The 20,409-nt window shown below is 41.9% G+C and overlaps 1 protein-coding gene across 11 annotated transcripts in view; it reads left to right on the forward strand.

Moving 5' to 3' along the window:
* Positions 1-13,537: 13,537 nt before the first annotated feature.
* The window catches only part of FMNL2 (formin like 2), a 323,466-nt gene continuing 316,594 nt past the window's right edge, over positions 13,538-20,409 (forward strand). For 8 of the 11 annotated variants that reach the window (XM_032286259.1, XM_032286258.1, XM_032286262.1 and 5 more), the window contains exon 1: positions 13,538-14,149. In XM_032286259.1, the coding sequence (XP_032142150.1) occupies positions 14,033-14,149 (117 nt within the window). In that variant the 5' untranslated portion in view covers positions 13,538-14,032. The remainder of the gene's footprint in view (positions 14,150-20,409) is intronic. The other 3 variants (XM_032286265.1, XM_032286264.1, XM_032286261.1) reach the window with 2 other exon arrangements.

Genomic DNA, 20,409 nt, shown 5'->3' on the forward strand with positions numbered 1-20,409 from the left:
TTCCCCATTTTGATTTCATTTATTTCTGCTCTAATCTTTATTATTTCTTTTTTCTACTAATAATTTTGGGTTTGGTCTGCTCTTGCTCTTCTAATTTTTAAAGATGCATTGTTAAGTTGTTTATTTAAAATTTTTCTTTTTTATTTAGGCATTTATAGCTATAAATTTCCCTCTTAGTACTGCTTTTGCTGTATCCCATAGGTTTTGGTATATTGTGTTCCCATTATCATTTGTTTCAAGAAAATTTTCAATTTCCTTCTTAATTTCTTTATTGAAGAGCATATCAGGAGCATATTGCTTAATTTCCATGTGTTTATATCATTTCCAAAGCTTCTCTTCTTATTGATTTCTACTCTTATTTCATTGTGGTCAGAGAAGATATTATTTCAGTTTTTCGGAATGTCTTAAGACTTGTTTTGTGACCTAACATATGGTCTATCCGTGAGAATGATACATGTGCTGAGGAAAAATAATGTGTATTCTGAAGCTGTTGGATGAAATGTCCTGTAAATATCTATTAGGTTCACTGGGTCTATAGTACAGATTAAGTCCAATGTTTGTTTGTTGATCGTCTGTCTGAAATACCTGTCCAATGCTGAAAGTATGGTGTTGAGGTTTCCAGCTATTGTTGCATTGAAGCCCCTCTCTCTGTTTAGCTCTAACAATATTTGCTCTATATATCTAGGTGCTCTAGTGTTGGGTGCACGTATGTTTGAAATTGTTGTATGCTGTTGCTGATTTGACCCCTTGATCATTATATAGTGACCTTCTTTATGTCTTTTTATAGTTTTTGTCTTGAAATCTATTTTACCTGATAAGTATAGCTATTCCTGCTCTTTTTTTGTTTTTTGCTTTCATCAGCATGGATTTTGTTTTCATTCACTTATTTTCAGTCTGTGTGTATCTTTATAGACAAAGTGTGTTTCTTGTAGGCAACAGATCATTGGGTCTTCTTTTTTATCCATTCAGCCACTCTATGTCTTTTTTTTTGAAATTGAGTCTCACTCTGTTGCCCAACCTCCACCTCCTGGGTTCAAGCAATTCTCCTGCCTCAGCCTCCTTAGTACCTGGGACTACAGGCATGTGTCACTATGCCTACTTTTTGTATTTTTTAGTAGAAACAAGGTTTCACTATGTTGGCCAGGCTGGTCTCAAACTCTTGACCTCAGGTGATCCACCCACCTCGGCCTCCCAAAGTGCTGGGATTATAGGTGTGAGCTGCTGCACCTGGCCCATTCTATGTATTTTGATTGGAGAGTTTAGTCCATTTACATTAAATATTACTGATAAGTAAAGACATGCTCCTGCCATTTTGTTATTTGTTTTCTGGTTGTTTTGTGGTCTTTTCTTCCTTCTTTCTTTCCTTCTTGTCTTCCTCTTAGTGAAGGTGATTTTCTCTGGTGATATGAATTGGTTTTTTACTTTTTATTTTTTGTGTATCCATTGTATGTTTACTGGTTTGAGGTTACCACCAAGCTTGCAAAAAATATAGCCCATTATTTTAAGCTGATAACAAAACTGTTTGCATAAATAAGCAAACAAGCAAAAAGAAAACTAATAAAGTCTATGCCTTAACTTCATCCCCTGGCCTTTTAACATTTTGTTGTTTCTATCTATATTTTATTGTATTGACTATGTCTTGGAAAGTTGTGGTAGTTATTTTTTTTATTGGTTCATAATTTCATTTTTCTACTGAAGATAAGAGTAATTTACATACCACAGTTATAGTGTTATAATATTCCTGGTTTTTCTGTGTACTTACTATTCTTTGTACATTCAGATAATTTCTTGTTGCTCATTAACGTCCTTTTCTTTTTGATTGAAGTGCTCCCTTTAGCATTTCTTGTAGGGCAGGTCTGGTGTTGATGAAATCCCTCAGTTTTTGTTTGTCTGGGAAAATATTTCTCCATCATGTTTGAAGGATATTTTCACCAGATATACTATTTTGGGACAAAAGGCCTTTCCTTCAGCACCTTAAATATGTCTTGCCACTTTCACCTGGCCTGAAAGTTTCCACTGTGATGTCTGCTGCTAGATGTATTGGAGCTCCATTGTGTGTTATTTGTTTCTTTTCTCTTACTGCTTTTAGGATCCTTTCTCCTTGAGTATTGGGTGTTTGGCTATTAAATTTCTTGGGGTAGTCTTATTTGGGTTAAATCTGCTTTGTGTTCTAGAACCTTCTGGTACTTGGATAGTGATATCATTCTCTAGGTTTGGGACATTCTCTATTATTATGCCTTTGAATAAACTTTCTACTCCTGTCTTTTTCTCTACCTCCTCTTTAAGGCCAATAACTATTAGATTTGCCATTTTGAGGCTGTTTTCTGGATCCTATAGGGGTGCTTCATTGTTTTTTATTCTTTTTTCTTTTGTCTCTTCTGACTGTGTATTTTCAGATAGCCTGCCTTCAGGCTCACTAATTCTTTCTTCTACTTGGTCAATTCTTCTATTAAAACACTGATGTTGGGGCTGGGCACAGTAGCGCACACCTGTAATCCCAGCACTTTGGGAGGCTGCGGTGGGTAGATCACCTGAGGTCAGGAGTTTGAGACCAGCCTGGCTAACATGGTGAAACCCTGTCTCTACTAAAAAAAAATTAGCTGAGCATGGTGGCAGTTACCTGTAATCCCAGCTTCTTGGGAGGCTGAGACAGGAGACTCACTGGAACCCAGGAGGCAGAGGTTGCAGTGAGCCAAGGTCTCACTGCTGCACTCCAGCCTGGGCAACAGAGTGAGACTTCATCTCAAACAAACAAATAAACAAACAAATGATGGACACATTGTTCACAGTGGTTCACACCTGTAATCCCAGCACTTTGGGAGGCTGAGGTGGACAGATCACCTGAGGTCAGGAGTTGAAGTTCAGCCTGCACAACATGGTGAAACCCCATCTCTACTAACCATACAAAAATTAGCTGGGTGTGGTGGCACATACCTGTAGTCTCAGCTAATAGAGAGGGTGAGGCAAAAGAATTGCTTGCACCCGGGAGGCAGAAGTTGCAGTGAGCCAAGATCACACCATTGCACTCCAGCCTGGGCAACAGAGTGGGAGTCTGTCTCAAAAAATTAAAAAAAAAACTGATGCATTCTTCAATATGCCAACTGCATTTTTTTAGCTCCAGAATTTTGGCTTCTTTTAAATTATTTCAATCTCTTTGTTAAGTGTATCTGATGAAATTCTGAATTCCTTTCATCTTATCTTGAATTTCCTTGAGTTTCCTCAACACAACTCTTTTGAATTCTCTGTCTAAAGGATCATATATCTCTGTTTCTCCATTTTGTCCATGCTGGCCTCAAATTCCTGACCTCAAGTGATCTGCCTTCCTTGGTCTCCCAAAGTGCTAGGATTACAGGTGTGAGCCACCATGCCTGGCTGTCAAGATAATATTTTAAAAGACAATAGCTTAGAATTTTCCAGAACCAAACCAAAACAAACAAAAACCACAAGTCTTTCAACTGAGTAAGCAAACCGAGTCCTGAGAAGGATAATTAAATTCACAAGATACCCAAACTCACTGTAAGAAAATTGTAGAAAATAAAAGACAAAGGGGAAAACGGTTATTATAGAGAAAAAGATGAAATATGTATATACAGATTGATATAGTTTGGCTGTGTCCCTACCCAAATCTCATCTTGAACTGTAGCTTCCACAATTCCGAAAGTCATGGGAAGGACCCAGTAGGAGGTAACTGAATCATTGGGGTGGATCTTTCTTGTGCTGTTGTCTTGATAGTGAATATGTCTCACAAGATCTGATAGTTTTATCAAAGGGCATTCCCTTGCACATGCTCTCTTTGCCTGCTGCCATGTAAGAAGTGACTTTGATCTTCTTCGCCTTCTGCCATGATTGTGAAGCCTCCCCAGCCATGTGTTACTGTGAATCCATTAAACCTCTTTCCTTCATAAATTACCCAGTCTTGAGTATGTCTTTATTAGCAGCATGAGAACAGACTAATACTCAGATGATAACTTGGGTTAAGTCCTGATAAACCCATTGTAAATCAAAACTATCTTAAGCCAAAAAGGCATTTAGTACACCTAACATACAGAACATCATAGCCTAGCCAAACCTACCTTAAATGTGTTCAGCACACTTACATTAGCCTACTGCTGGGCAAAATCATCTAACACAAAGCCTGCTTTATAATAAAGTATTGAATATCGCATGTAATTGAATGAATATTGTACTTAATAGAATGGTTGTATTGCTTGTTTACTCTTGTGATCACATGGCTGACTGGGAGCTGCAGCTCACTGCCACTGCCCAGCATCACAAGAGAGGAATTGTATGGCATATGGCTAGCCTAGGAAAATATCAAAATTGAAAAGCTGAAGAAAGGTTTCTGTTGAACGCATTTCGCTTTCACACCATCATAAAGTAAAAAAAGCATAACTTGAACCATTGTAAATTAAGGATCACCTATATTTTAAAAAAATGACCATTAGACTGACAGTAGACCTCTCATTACCAACAATAAGGGTTAGGAGATAATGAAATAACACCTTCAGAATGGGGAGGGAAAGGAAATTTCAGCCTATCATTCTACAATCAAATAAGCTATATTCAAGACTGAGGGCAAAAAGACATTGTCAGATAAGTTTGCTGTTCATAAACTCTCAGTGAAAGAAACACTAAAGAATGTATTTCAGTAAGAAGAAAAATAAATCCAGAATAAAAAAGTAGCATGAAAAAAACAAATGAATTTGTAAGCATTTGATAACTCTAAATAAGGATTTGCTATGCTAGTACTGCTACTCCTACTAATGGCTAGTGTTAATAGGGGTTAGAAACAAAGAGGAATGAAAAGAATAGACAACATTAACATGGAAGAAGGAGGGGAGAAATATGAGTTAAAGTGTTCTAAGTTTCTTGAAGAAAACGAATAGAAACTTATCTTTTGTAACAGCCTTATTGAAGTATAATTAATCAACAATAAACTGAACATATTTAAATTGTGCAATCTGATAAGAATGACATATGTATACACTCGTGAAGCCATCATCACAATCAAGCTAGTGATCGTATCTAGCATCCCTAAAGGTGTCCTCGCAACCTTGGGAATTCTGCCTTCCAACATTGTCCCCCTACCCAAACAATCACTTGCCTGCTTTTTGTTCCTGTAGATTAGTTTGTAATCTCTAGAATTTTATATAAATGGAATCGTACAGTACATACACTTTTTTTGTCTGGCTTTTCTCATCCCACATAGTTTTTTGGTTTTGCTTTTGTTTTTGAGACAAGGTCTCACTCTGCTGCCCAGGCTGGAGTGAGTGCAGTGGCATATTCATGGCTCACTGCAGCCTCGAACTCCCGGGCTCAATTGATCCCTTCCACCTCAGTCTCCTGAGTAGCTGGGACTATAGGTGCATGCCACCATACGCGGCTAATTTTTGTTCTTTTTGTAGAAATGGGGTTTCGCCAGGCTGCCCATGCTGGTCTCAAATTCGGGGGCTAAGTGATCTATCTGCCTCCACCTTCCAAAGTGTTGTAATTATAATTGTGAGCCACTGTGCCCAGCCCTGCATAGTTAACATTCCACCATGTTGAGTCTATCAGTGGTCCATACCTTTTTATTGCTAAGTAGCATTCCACTGTTTATATATACACCACAATTCACATATCTCTTCATTTGTTGATTAACACTTGAGTAGTTTTAGTTTTTGGTCAAGTTAAGTTTCTGTGAATATCATGTAAATTTTGTCTTTGTATGGTCACGTGCAAGAGTGTTGGGAGCTGATGTCTAATGTGAGATAATTAGGCCATGAGTGTGGAGTGAATGGATTAATGTCGTTACATGAAAATGAGTTCTTTATAGAAGTTCAGCCCCCTCTTGCTGAACTTTATTTTTTAAAATGCTAAAACAATCTTGCCTTCCTAGAATAAACCCTGCTTGGTCAGGATGTATTATTATTGTTATATATTACTGGATTATATTTGCCAAAATTTTGAATTTTATGTTGGCTATAGTCTTCTTTCTTGTAATGTTTTTAATTAGTTTTGGTATCAGGGTAACATTGACCTATGAATTGGGAAATATTCATCATCTTCAATTTTCTGGAAGTGTTTGTTTAGGTAGAATTGGTACTCTTTCTACCATAAGTGGGTGGTAAAATTCCCAGTATAGCTATCTGGGCCTATTGTTTTCTCTGTGGGAAGATTTTATTTTATTTTATTTTTATTATTTTGAGACAGAGTCTCACTGTGTTTCCCTGGCTGGAGTGCAGTGGCGTGATCTTGGCTTAAAATTTCCTTTTAATTTAAAAAAATTGGTCCATGTGTTTTGGAAGTACATCATTTGGTTCCCGATTTTAGTTATTTAGTTTTCAGATTTTCCATCGATCTTTCTGTTCCTGATTTCTAATTTAATTTCATTGTGGTAAGGGAATACAGGCTGAAATACTTTGGTCTTTTTTAACTATTGAGAGTTGTTTTATAGCCTGTAATACAGTCTATCTTGGTAAATGTTTTCTGGGCACTTGAATAGTTATGTATTTTTTGTTGTTGGATGAGGCAGTCTATAAATATCAATTAGATCAAGTTGTTGATAGTGTTGACATTTTCTACATTTTTACTAGTTTTCTGCTTACCTGTTCTACAAATATTAACAGCGGGTTGTTGAAATTGCTGACTATAATTGTGGATATATTTCTCCTTGGAGTTCATGGGGTTTTTTTGTTTTTGTGTTTTAGATGAAGTTTTGCTCTTGTTGCCCAGACTGGAGTGCAATGGTGTGATCTAGGCTCACAGCAACTTCTGCCTCCCGACTTCAAACAATTCTCCTGCCTCAGCCTCCCAAGTAGCTGGAATTACAGGTGCCTGCCACCATGCCTGGCTGATTTTTTTGTATTTTTAGTAGAAATGGGGTTTCACCATGTTGGCCAGCCTGGTCTCGAACTCCAGACCTTAGGTGATCCTCCCGCTTCGGCTTCCCAAAATACTGTGATTATAGGTGTCAACCACCGCATCTGGCCTGTTTTTGTTTTTCTTTTTTTGTGTTTTTTTGAGATGAAGTTTTGCTCTGTCGCCAGGCTGGAGTGTAGTGGCGCAATCTTAGCTTACTGCAACCTCCATCTCCCAGGTTCAAGTGATTCCCTTGCCCCAGCCTCCTAAATAGCTGGGATTACAGGCATGCACCACCACGCCCGGCTAACTTTTTGTGTTTTAGTAGAGACAGGGTTTCACCATGTTGGCCAGGATCGCCTCTGTTTCCTGACCTTGTGATCCGCCCGCCTCAGCCTCCCAAAGTGCTGAGATTACAGGCGTGAGCCACCATGCTCAGCCTAAGTTCATGTATTTTGAAATGCTGTTCTTGAGTGTTATGTTCTTTTGATGAATTCACCTCCTATTATTAAATGACCAGCTCTGGGTTTTTTCCTCACATGCATATACTGATCTGTACTCAATTGAATACTGGAATGGTCACCTGTGAAGATCTCTGGAGCTCTCTCTTCTTGCAGCTCTTTCTTTCCCGGTACTCTGTCCTGATGATACTAGCTCCTCAGGTTCACTGAACAAGCAGCTGTGCCTCCCTGATCAAGGTTGCTCCCAGGCTTAGTCTGGGTTCCCCTTCTTTGCACTAGGAACTTTCTCCAGGCAGTAAACTGGGGTAGTCCTAGGGCTTTCTATGTTTATTTCTCATCCTCAGGGATCACTGTTCTACATTGCCTGGTGGTCAAGGTCTTGAGGGTTGTTGTTTCATATATATTTGTCCAGTTTTTAGAATAAGTTTCATGTGTGAGCATAAATGTGGTCTTTACATTCCATCTTGATCAGAAGCAGAAGTCTCGTTATGCTTTATATATAAGAATAGATGGGCCAGGCACAGTGGCTCACGCCTTTAATCCCAAAACTTTGGGAGGCTGAGGCTGGAGGATCACTTGAGGCCAGAAGTTCAAGACCAGCCTATACAACATATTGAAACCCCATCTCTACAAAAAATAAAATAATTAGCCGGGTATAGCTGCATGTGCTTGTAGTTCTAGTTACCCTGGAGGCTGATATGAGGGGATCCCTAGCACCCAGGAGCCTGAGTCTGCAGTAAGCCATCATCTCACCGCTGCACTCCAGCCTGGATGACAGAGTGAGACCTTGTCTAAAAACAAAAACAAAAAAGGAGTACATAATTTCAGAGAAAAATTTTAAGGCAATATAGAATAGTGATTGGTGAATCAAAATGCCTAAGTTCTAATTCTCTCACTTGTATAAACTAGAAAAAAATTACTTTGTTGAGCCTATGGTTCCTTACTGTTGTATTGAGAGGATAAAATAACATAAAGTAAAAGCATTTAGTAAAATATGAAGTCATATACAAATGTAAAGTATTGTTCAAAGATACAAAATACGGTGGGGCATGATGGCTTACGCCTGTAATCCCAGCACTTTGGAAGGCCAAGGCAGGTGGGTCACCTGAGTTCAGGAGTTTGAAACTAGCCTGGCCAACATGGCGAAACCCTGTCTCTACTAAAAATACAAAAATTAGTTGGGGGCAGTGGTGGGTGCCAGTAACCCCAGCTACTCAGGAGGCTGAAGCAGGAGAATCACTTGAACCTGGGAGGTGGATGTTGCAGTGAGCCAAGATTGTGCCATTGCACTCCAGCCTGGGTGATAGAGTGAGACTCTATCTAAAAAAAAACCCACAAAAACCAAAAAACAAAGCAAACAAACAAAAAAACACACAAAGATACAAACTATGTGGGGGAAGAAGTTAGAAGATAATTGTTGTTTACCCATTGTTTACCTATATCTATTGCCTTCTTGCTATTAGACTCTTGATTTTATCCAGGTGAGGAATGTGTCAAGCCCCAGGTTATGTTTGGCTTCACCAGCTCTTCTTGCAGCTAGGAATGACCATGTTACTTACTTGTGGAATATGAGGAATAATCGGCAGTCTGCTAGTGGTTTGATGTACCACTAGCAAGCCTCTGCTTTCCTGATAAAAGGAACAGGCTTAACTGAGTGTACAGGAGATGTACCTGCCAGCTGTAACTTAAGCACTCTCTGAAATGACCCTGTGGCTTAAGAAGAACGTGTGTTTGCAGTTCTGAGCTAAGGAATCTGGAAGTGACCTACCTGGATATTCATTCCTTATCTATGAGGAACACCTGAATCCCCAGGCTGTGTAGGGGATGGAGGCCCTTCGTTTTGGATCAGATGAAGGTTGTCAGGTGGAGGTTGCTACAAGGAGGAGGTGAAGTGACATTCTATATACACTTCATGCTTTTCACAGGCGGTTGTGGTTCTTCTGTCCAGCTCACCACCACTGCACTACCCTGTGTGCAAGTCCCCTCAATACACAGATATATATATATATATATATATATATATATATATATATCTGACAGGCAGACTTGATTCATAGGCCCCTGACTGTTATAAAAAGTACATGGGAAAAGACCATACCATCCTACAGATACTGGCCCTAGCCTTACTGAGTTGCTGAACAAATTTTGGCAGCTACCTTTCTCCATATTTCTTGTCATATGAGAAAAATATATTTTTAAAGACATTATTAGTTGGGTGGCGAAAGCATTCCTAATTGATTCAGTAGGAGAAGGGGAACTGGAGAGTTAAGTTACATCTTTGTAAGTTAACTGTTTAAAGAAGGCTGTATAAAGCAAAAGGGAAAGAACTCATGTTTAAAATTTGCTTACAAATCAACAGCAGTGCCTGGCACATAGTAAGTACTTAATAAATATTCTTCAAATAAATGTAAATGAATATGTCAATTTTGCAGAACCGTTGCAGATGTAATTTGACAAATAGAAATCCCTCTATAATCCCAGCTATTTCTACTTCACAGTTTTGATTCGGGACTATCAGTGGTTGTGTTTATCACAGAGCACTTACCTCATTTGGACATAATTACATACACAAGGAGAATCTTAGGGTTACTGCTCTGTAGCCAAGTTCACTTAGTCTAAGATACTAAGTGAACTTACCTGCAGAGCTGTTCCTTGCATTTAGAACCTCAGGAGATACCAGTAAAACTCAGCTCCAATCCCTCAAACAGCTGATTTTGTAGAAGTATTTGTCCTGAATAATGGAAAAGCTTCTTCTAAAGCAATCACACCATTGGGGAGGAATCCCTGACCAAGCCATCCCTGGCATAGCTTGGAAATGCACATGGAAGATAAATGTTCTAACATTTCTGTTTCCATGGAAGATAAGTAGAGTTTTAACAGATATTTTACTTTCTTCTTTCTTTTTAAGATAGGATCTTGCTCTGTTGCCCAGGCTGGAGTGGAGTGGCACACTTACAGCTCACTGCAGTCTTGGCCTCCCAGGCTCAAGTGATCCTTCCACCTCAGCCTCGCTAGCAGCAGGTACGATGACAGGTGTGCACCACCACATCGAGCGAATTTTACATTTTTTTTTTCCATTTTAAGCTGTTAGGTTTTAAAGGTAGTTTTGTTATGCGACATAGATAATTGGCAAAATATCGCTTTATAGTACTTACAATTTGCAAAATATAGTATCTTCTGAGTCAGATATCAGCAAACATTTTCTGTAAGGGGACTGATAGTAAAAACTTCAGGCTTTGAGGGTCATATGGTCTATATCATATCAGCTCAACATGGTCCTTGCAGTGCAAAAGCAGCCATAAACAGTAGGTAGATAAATTGCCAATAGTTTTGTTAGTGCTCCGATAAAACTATTTATAAAAATAGGCAGATGAAGGGATTTGGTTTACAGGCAAAGTTTTCTGAATCCTGTTCTAAGTTGACAGTCTAGAAGAATGTATATAATTCTCATCTCATAGTATGCATTCAATCATTAATAATTAGCCTCTTTGTTGTCTTCAGAAAATTCTGTACGGGAAGAAACCTTGCAGGCTTTGTTATAAAGAATATCAAGCTGGCACAGTGGCTCACGCCTGTAAAACCAAGACTTTGGGAGGCCAAGGCAGGAGGATAGCTGGAGCCCAGGAATTTGAGATCAACCTGGGCAACACAGTGAGATCCCACTTCTCTTTCCCATGATTCTTTCCTCAGGGTAGGCCTTGCGTATGCACAGTGCTCTTCTTACCCTGGGGAATTGAGCACACACAGTGTGTTTAGGAAGTTTTACCCATGCCCATCTGAGAATTTCTTTTTTTTTTTTTTTTTTCCAGTGAAATATACCTGGAAGATCATACTTTGCCATTTTTGTCTCTTAATAATTTTGCATTTTTTGTAGAGATGGAGTTTCTCCATGTTGCCCAGGCTGGTCTTAAGCTCCTGGGCTCAAGCAATCCACCTGCCTTGGCCCCCCAAATTGCTGGGCTCACAAGTGTGAGCCACTATGCCCAGCCCAGACATTTTCTTTTTTGCCAATATTTTGCACGTGAGCTATAACAAATTATATATAATAATAAAAGAATGGAATATGCACTTTTAAATGATTGCTTGATTTTAATTTTGTGGGGAGGAAGGCTGCTACAATTAAGGTAATAGAAATGTCTTTTCTTTCTTTTCCCTCCATGTCTTCTCCTCCCCAAAAATTTCCTAAGAATTTAATGGAAATTCTTATAGAAATTGTACAATCCTATGAAGCGTTTATTTCTTCCTCTTAGTAATCACAAATACTAAATATTAGAGACTGCAAACATTGAAATGGGAGAAAAGTTCTTTTGGTTCATAGATTTGTACACTTTGCCCTTGGCTTCCCTCAAAGTGTGAGCTTATGAGAGAGACTAGATGTGATAAGACTTAAGGGGAGAAAAAGGTCTTGGTTCCTGGCAGAAATATAGCCGCAGGGAGCCATAAATGTAATCAAAAAGGCTTTCTCAACTGCAGAAAAGAATTCCAGCCTTTTTATCCAGATGGGCAACCCTCTGGGTGGGCTGATTTTGCGAGTCAATCAGACCCAAAGTATATGTCTTGAGATTACAAAGGAAATAAATACATTTGTGGGTCAGAAACGTCTCACCTGGTCTGTACTCCTTTCTTTCTCACTCATTTTCATTAGTTTGGGGTATGTGTATACCTAAATCTCCCTGCTTTTCTCTCAGATCAGTAACACATTTGCCATTAACTTTGATACAGTATTACTTTAGGAATCCAGATTACAGTTATTCAGAATTTTAAGTTGAATTTATTTATACTCTCTCTATTCTTTAAAAATACTAGAAGTGGTTTATTTAGAACACACATGATGTATTTGTGTTATATGCTTTTGGAAAAAGTCACTTGTTAATTCCACAAATAGTTCTTGGGCGTCTACTATGTTTACAGTATCTTGGAGTTAGGCCGGGCACGGTGGCTCACGTCTGTAATCCTAGCACTTTGGGAGGCCGAGGTGGGTGGATCACATGAGGTCAGGAGTTCAAGACCAGCCTGGCCATCATGGTGAAACCCCATCTTAAAAAAAAAAAAAAGTATCTTGGAGTTTAGATGAATGAAATGTTGTTGGTGATTGAATTTTGGTATACTACCTTGTCCAGAAGCACTTGCTATTTACTAAAAGGATGATAACAACCTTACCTGCATATCAAAATCACCTGGGAGTTTGTTAAAACTACACCTGCCTAGGCTCTGGCTCTCAGCTTAGGGAGATTCCGATAATAGACAGAACCCAAGGTGTGTGTAGTTTTAGCAAAAACTTCCCAAGTGAATCTGATACACCTCTAGGATTAAGAAACACTGCTTTAAATTAAGAAAGTACTAACAGCAGAAGTTCAGCCACAAGTCTTCCAGATGTATACCCTTAATATTCACATGAGCAGTTGGCTAAAGTCTCTTATAAGGCTATTTCTATTTCTGAGGTTTCAGAATGAGTAGTCATAGTCTGAAACACACCCCAGAGGACAGAGTCAGGTCCAATCTTTTCTGTAAGACACCTTGCTTAAGACTGCTGTGAAGAAGTAAGAGCGCTGCAGTAAAAAATCATGCCAAAGTCTCCCAAAACACTCTATCATTAAATCCATCTCACATGAAATGTGGGTGTGTAAATTGTCTCCTTCACTAGATTGGCAAGTATTCTAGCACAGGGGCAAGTCTCTTTTTTCTCCCACCGAGGAACACAATAACCCATACATAATAGATGTTTGACAGATTTTTTTTTTTTTTTTGTAAATTGAATTGAATCCTTATCCAGCTCCTAGAGTCTGGCTATATATATCCATAAATTATACAGTTGTTTATAAAACATTTCAGTCACACCAGAGAACATATATATGGAAGAAAGAACGATAAGCAAGCACCCATGGACCCACCTCCCCTCCCCCGTTTATGAAACGACTTTGCCAATGCTTTCGAAGTTCCTTATTGAAGTAGATCTTTAAAAAACAGCAATGATTTTCTGAATTTTAATCAGAAGACATGCATCCATTCATTCATTGATTGGATTCCAAGTGTCAACATGGTATATACGATGTAGGTGTTCTGCTGTTGGGGTGAGGGGGGTCAAAAGTGACATAAGCCATCTCCAGAGACGTAGGGATCCCCTTGCTGCAAACGGTCCCAACCCGGCCTGGTGCTCCAGAGCGGGCGTGGTTTCTGTGCGTGGACACTTTGGGCAGAAACTACGCGTCCCGGCAGTCCGCGGGGCGAGTGGGCGGAGCCGGGCTGGGGGCGGGGGCTAGGCGAGAGGGGGCATTGTGTAGGGGAGCGCGGAGCTGCATTTGTCTGCTCGATGTGCTAGCCAGGCAGGCGCAGCCGTTGCTGGCCGGGGCTGTAAGTGTCAGCGGCGGCCGGGGGCCCGGCTGAAGGCCGAGTAGGAGGGACCACGCTCCGGGAGCCGCGATCTCTGGCAGGGGGCGGTGTACCAGCGGAGCACCATGCACATAGGCGCCCAGCGCCCCGACTACCCCTCCCGAGGAAAAGAGGCCGGGGCCACGCTGAGGCGGCGGGGAGCATGAGGGAGGCCGGGGGGCGGCTCGGCTTGGAGCGCTGCTAGGGAGCGGTGCGCGCCGCACACCCGCCTGAGCGCGGCGGAGGGCGGGGAGCTGGGCAGGTCGCGCCTGCGGGCGGGAGCCGACCGCCGGGAGCTGTTCTGATTTCCTACGCGCACGCAAGGGGCCCGGAGCAGCCCCCGGCCCCGGCGCGCCGCCGACATGGGTAACGCGGGGAGCATGGATTCGCAGCAGACCGATTTCAGGGCGCACAACGTGCCTTTGAAGCTGCCGATGCCTGAGCCAGGTGAACTGGAGGAACGATTTGCCGTCGTGCTGGTGAGTGCGCGGCGGCGGTCGGGTGCGGTGACCCGGGGCCCCGGGCCGGGCGGCGCAGCTGACCCCCGCCCCTCCCCTTCGCCCCTCTCCGGGAGCGAGCCTCCCTTCCCGAGGGGGAGGCTTGCACCTTCCTCACTATGGCGCCCCCACCCCCCACCCCCCACCCCGCACTTCTCTTCAGCTCCCGGCGCCCTGCCTCTCCGGTCCTGGGATGGGATGGGGATGGGGGCTCCGGGCGGGCTGCCCCGCCAGCCCCGAACCCATTGTCTGGCTGGAGAGGCACCTCTTGGCGCGTGTGCCCGGGAGGTGCGGCGTAGGCGTGAAGGGAAGGTGGCGCGGGCTGGGGAGGAGGGGGCGGCGAGTCGCTTAGGCTTTTTGTGTTTTTAAAAAACAAAAAACCCCGAGCCCCTGCGGACCATCCCTTGGGCGGCCAGCCCGGGACTTGCTAGGTTCCCGGCAGATGGGGCGCGTGTGGCCGGCCGCAGGCGCCGTGCCGGGTAGTGAGCGGAGGCGAACTTGGAGGGCGGACGTCGTGGCTTGGCAGAGGGGAGCTTCCCCGAAAGGGAAAAGGGAGCCCCGCAGCTGTTCGGCGCCCCGGCCCTCGGCGAGGAGGAGGGGCGTCTGAAACCCAGGCCGGGGAGAACCTCAGCGTGTTCCCTCTAGACTTAAATCTTAAACCACAAAAATGTGCAGTTTTGCGGGAACGTGTTGCGAGCTGTCCTGACTGCACGGGCGACCCTTCTCCTCCCCTTGCACACTCAGCCGGGTCCCCGCTCCCTCCTGCATTCCGCTTCTCCCAGCCTTCCACCTCCTCAAATCCAGGACTCTGAAAACTCCCCTTTCTCCCTTTCCTGTTGGGACTGTGTCTGGGCCCCTCCCAGCCGGGGCTTCTGCTGAGCTGCAGAGGGTGTGGCGGCTTGCCCCAGCTAGGATCTGGACTGCAGTTGGTCCCCAGACTTCCAGTTTTAGTGTCCCAACCTCTTCTAAGGGATGTTGGGAGGGACACGGGCGAAATCGGACGCATTCCTGCTCCTCACACATGGACACTTCTCTTTTCCCAGTTGGTTGCCTCTAAACTCCACAAGACTAGGCAGCAAGGGAAACTCGTGATTCAGGCAGCCAACGATTGTGCCTGCCTGCGGGTTTTTTTGTTTTTTGTTTTTGGCATGAAAACTACAACTTTGGCAAAGGACTCGAGTTCTAGATCAAAAATCGGTTTTCTGAGGTTTGATCACCGACAGGAGTTCAAATTGCCTGCCTTCAGGCCTTGAAAACGGATGGTTTGGTATGGGAAATGATGTTCTGGATGGCAGGTGAGCTGTGTGCTCTTCGGGAGACCTGAGCTTTCTCTCCCACCACCTGGAAACTCTGGTGTGGCCGTCGGGGAGATAGATGAGGTTGCTTGTGTTGCTTTGCATTTCCTGTGATCTCCCGCAGCTGCTCCCACCGTTGTGCAAGATGGGACACTCAGATGAAACGGCCTAGGCGTAATTCTCAAGGCAGCCTGGGTGCATACTTGAACTGTTTTTCCAGAGACAAACGTTTTTCTTTAAAACCCTCTTCCTACTAAACATATGGTTCTTACCTCCTGGCTCTGGCTTTTTTTGTTTTTCCATCCATGCTGTGGTGGTGTGTGTGTGTGTGTCTGAATACTTGTGGTGGAGAAGCCAGTGACACAGGGAAACCAGTGCAGCAGCCATAATAATAACAATAATGCAATTAAGTTCTGCTTGATTAGGATAGCTTTTTTTTTTTTTTTTTTGCTTGAGCTTTCAGTTACCCTGCTGATTAGTAACACATGGTGTGAATTAATCTTTAGAAAAATAATGTCCCGTCATCAACGCGGTGGATTTGTGTTCCTGTTAAGGCTAGCAGTTGCAAATATAGTATGTAGACATTTATGATTTTACATCCCAAGCTTCTTGGGGCAGTGTTGTTGTGGCTACTTCTGCTCTACTGTGTGTCACAGAGTTACTGGGTGCAACTTCTTTTAAAATTGTTTACGATATTCTAAGCCTCCCAAACAAGAAACAAAAGCAATGCCAGGCTGACCTTTTTTTGAATAGAGACAAAGCTTTTGGGACCTCGTCAGCTCGGGAACCCTATTCCTAGGGATGCGCTTGGACCATTGATTTGTTCCTTCTCCCAAGTCAGCTCCACTTGCTCTTTGACAAACTGAGAGGAGTTGAAAGGAAACCTTCCAGATCATCTCTGTAGGCTGATAGAAATATGCAGTGTTGGTGATTTTTTTTACTGTTTTTTTCTGGAGTTGTACATGCAACACTCTCAACTTCACTTTTCTTCATGAGTTGCTTAAGAAATCAGTTCTTAAGGACAAGTTTTAGGTGGCAGATTTTTAAGTATGTAGAGGACAATGGATTGTGTTGGCATTATTGATACCAGTTCAACTTTCTTGTATAATAAAGATCATATGGGTGTTTTGGGAGGAAAACCAGATAGTAATACTGTACAGAAAAGTGTCCAAGCACCTCATTGTAAGTATGACTTACATCAATAATTAACAGACTGTTTCAAGCTAGGAAAACAATTTTTCCCAACCTCCAGTTCTAGAATATTTAAGGCCTCAGGGAGAAGTAAATAAAAATTAAAATGACAGAAGTCCATATTCTTTCTTGTAAGGAAAGCCTTAAGAGAGAGTAAACCTACTCAATGACTCTCTCCCTCCCCATCAGTTTAGATGGGTTAAATTGTGTGAATATAAAAAATTAGTGGGTATGAATGGAAATGAGAGAATAAGAGACTAATGAATTAAGATCAGTAGAGGGGTAAACTTTGAAAAGTAATAGTTTTAATAGGAAAAAATGAGTTACTGAACTTCCCATAAGTAATGAATAGCAAAAATTAGATTCCAGTCTTAGGAGTTTAATCCTCCTAAGGATAGGTATCTTCAGTATCATTATAGTAATGGTTATAAAAGTTACATTGAAGGGAAAAGACTGCTGTCTTAGTGTATACATTTAACCATTTGCTTCCCTGTACTGACCTTTCAGGTAGAGCTAGAAGGTTAGATATGTACATATAAGCCCCTGTGTGTGTGTGTGTGTGTGTGTGTGCGCGCGCGCGCGCGCAATGTTTCTGTTATACTCTAACGTATGTGTAATTTACATGGAAGTGTTTCGAAATCATAAAGTCAGACGTGTACTTCAATCTTTGTTCTTTTAGGATGTAAAGATGTATATATATATTTTTCATTGATCACTGGTGATCAAGATGTATATGTTTTTTTTTTTTTTTTTTTATATGTTTTTGAGACGGAGTTTCACTCATGCTACCCAGGCTGGAGTGCAATGGCACGATCTCGGCTCACCGCAACCTCCGCCTCCTGGGTTCAGGCAATTCTCCTGCCTCAGCCTCCTGAGTAGCTGGGATTACAGGCACGCGTCACCATGCCCAGCTAATGTTTTGTATTTTTAGTAGAGACGGGGTTTCACCATGTTGACCAGGATGGTCTCGATCTCTTGACCTTGTGATCCACCCGCCTCGGCCTCCCAAAGTGCTGGGATTACAGGCTTGAGCCACCGCGCCCGGCCTAGGATGTATATGTTTAATAGGTAATATTAGCCTGTGTTTTTTGGTGGTTCCCCACATTTATAATAGCCATGTGGCCTTCCATTGTATTTATTAAAAATTGTCTAATTTTGCGGGTAACATCAACCTTGTTAGCCTGCTGCCTGTGGGCCGCACAGGCCCAACACAAATTCATAAACTTTCTTAAAACATGAGATTTCTTTCACAATTTTTTTTTAAAGCTCACTAGCTACTGTTAGTGTATTTTTTGTGTGGCCCAAGACAATTCTTCTTCCAATGTGGGCCAGGGAAGCTGAAAGATTGGACATCCCTGAATTACATATACACACCCACAAATACTCCCATGTCCTTTAAAGCTGATGATAAGAAGGTGGTTCTTTGGTGGATGTGGCAAACAAGTGATGGTCTTTGTCCAAGAATACTTCTTTCTACAGTAGATCCTCCATGATATTATTCACTCATTTTTGGCTTTGCAGTCACTGTCTACAACTTAAAAGGCACTCCCTTAGATTCTTTGTTGAAGAGCTATTCTAAGGATTCTTTCTTTGAGCCTCAGAGGAAAGGACAATTTTAAGTCTTCTGTCTTAGCTGCTGTGTCTTATACAGTATCAGGTGCCAGGTGGCACTGCAAACATATTTTAGACAGATTAGGAAATAATGGTTTAGGGCAGTATTATATTTGGTATCAGGAACTGCTTTGGTATCTGATTAATTTGAGTCCATTTCCTTCTCATTTTTTTCCCCCTTGCCCTGAGATTGAATGTAGCCATTTTGCTTTAGGAAGGTGTGGGAACATTTTCTGGGTATCTACTAGGAGTAGGCCTTTTGCTTACATGTTCTCATTTAACCCTCACAGTAATAATGAACACTATCAGAAACATTATAGATGCATAAATAATGATTATCTAGTCTGGGCATGGTGGCTCACACCTATAATCCTAGCACTTTGGGAGGATGAGGTGAGAGGATCACTTGAGCTCAGGAATTTGAGACCAGCCTGGGCAAAATAGCAAGATTCTGCTTCTATGAAAAAAGAAAAAAAAATTAGCCAGGTGTGGTGGCTTGTACCTGTTGTCCCAGCTACACAAGAGGCTGAGATGGAGGATCATTTGAGTCTTGGAGGTCAAGGCTGAAGTGAGCCATGTTCATACCATTGCACTCCAGCCTGGGTGACAAAGTGAGACCATGTCTCTAAAAAGAAAAAGATTACCTAAATTGCCTAAAATCATGCAGTTATTAAATAACCAATCTGGCCTTTCAGCAGAGATTTGGATCTGTTCCCTACTCCGCCTGGCCTTGCCTTTATATTATGCTTCCTTAGCCTTAGAACTGAAAAGAAAAAAAGGGCCTGGGACCAGCAGTCAAAAATTCCTGTCTGGTTAGTGCAAGTTTCAGACTGGATAAAGTTGGCAGAATTTTTTCAGAAGGGACTGAAGTGAGGTGCATTTGAAGTTTTTTTTCTTTAGTTGTCAAACCTTTTGGCATCTTCACTGTGCTCTTCTATTTTCAAGCACGGAGTTAAAAATTGATCGGGTCCAAAAATGTACTCTTCAGTTTTTCTTTTCAAGGCGATTTGAAATACCTTGGTTGACAAGTTTGTTCTCCAAATCAGAAGGAATGGACAACCTGTCAATGCCAGGCACACACTCTAAATGTAATTAGCTGTGAAAAGGAAAGGAAGGTCAGGTTTTAACATTTAAGTTTATTTCCCACTGCAAGGTGTTGCTCCCTTTCAGCCACTTCGGAGGAGAGCGCTTGTTGCCATGAAGTCTGTTAAGCAGATGGGTGGCTGCTGGTGTAGTGAGGCCATCAGATGCTGCTGATTTGTTTTCTCACGTTCTTTCTCCTGTTGTGAGGGAAAGAGAGTGTGGAGGGTGGGCGTAGAGTGTTGTCACTTTGACCCATTACACTTTCATGCAAGGCAGTAACTCCCTGAGCTGTTTTTTCCTCCAAAGTGGGAGTATATGGTTAGGGCTATGCGTATCATTATCAGGATGCGTTTTTTCCCTCATAATACCAGTAAAAACTGTGAAAATATATTGGGGTATCTGGGATAGAAGTTGATCAAATGCAAATGTTTGGCTCCAGCAAGAGACTGGCAACAGTGTAATATGACATTTGGGGAGAGATGGTATGCGTGGCCTTAAATCTGTGAGTAGTAAGAAGTGCGTTTGCTTATGGCCTCTCATTTAGCATTGGTCTGGGAGGCAGGAGACCTTGTTTCTAGAATCACATTTGCTGTAGCAACTTGAACAAGTTAAACTCTTTCCTCTGGCCCTTGGTTTTCCTTTGTGAATAGGAATAAAATTTGGCACAATTGTTAGTATAGTCGTGAGGTGATGGAAATCATAACACTTGAAAGCATAACATTTCCAGAACATAATATGTTGTGATCCATTAGTTGACTTGGTCTTTTAAAGAGCTTTCAGGTGGAAATGTGTGTAGTGGTGTTCTGTGTGGTCTAAAGAGTAGAATTCCCCAGGTCAGTGACTGAAAGTCTTATGAGCATTGGGAAAAATATTCTAACATTTAGAGTTGTCGAACATGAATGGCAAATTCTCCATTAAAGTTATTCACATATCTGTGTGAAAAACATTGGACTGGAAGGCCGTGTCACCCCAAGATTATAGGAAGGACATTATTGGCTTGAAAGTTACCCTCTTTGAGGTGAGTCTGCCACTTGCGTGTTCTAGACACAGAATTATAGCACC

The sequence above is a fragment of the Sapajus apella genome, unplaced genomic scaffold (genome assembly GCF_009761245.1).
Source record: "Sapajus apella isolate SASKATOON/1434 unplaced genomic scaffold, GSC_monkey_1.0 scaffold18, whole genome shotgun sequence".
NCBI classification, from domain to species: domain Eukaryota; kingdom Metazoa; phylum Chordata; class Mammalia; order Primates; family Cebidae; genus Sapajus; species Sapajus apella.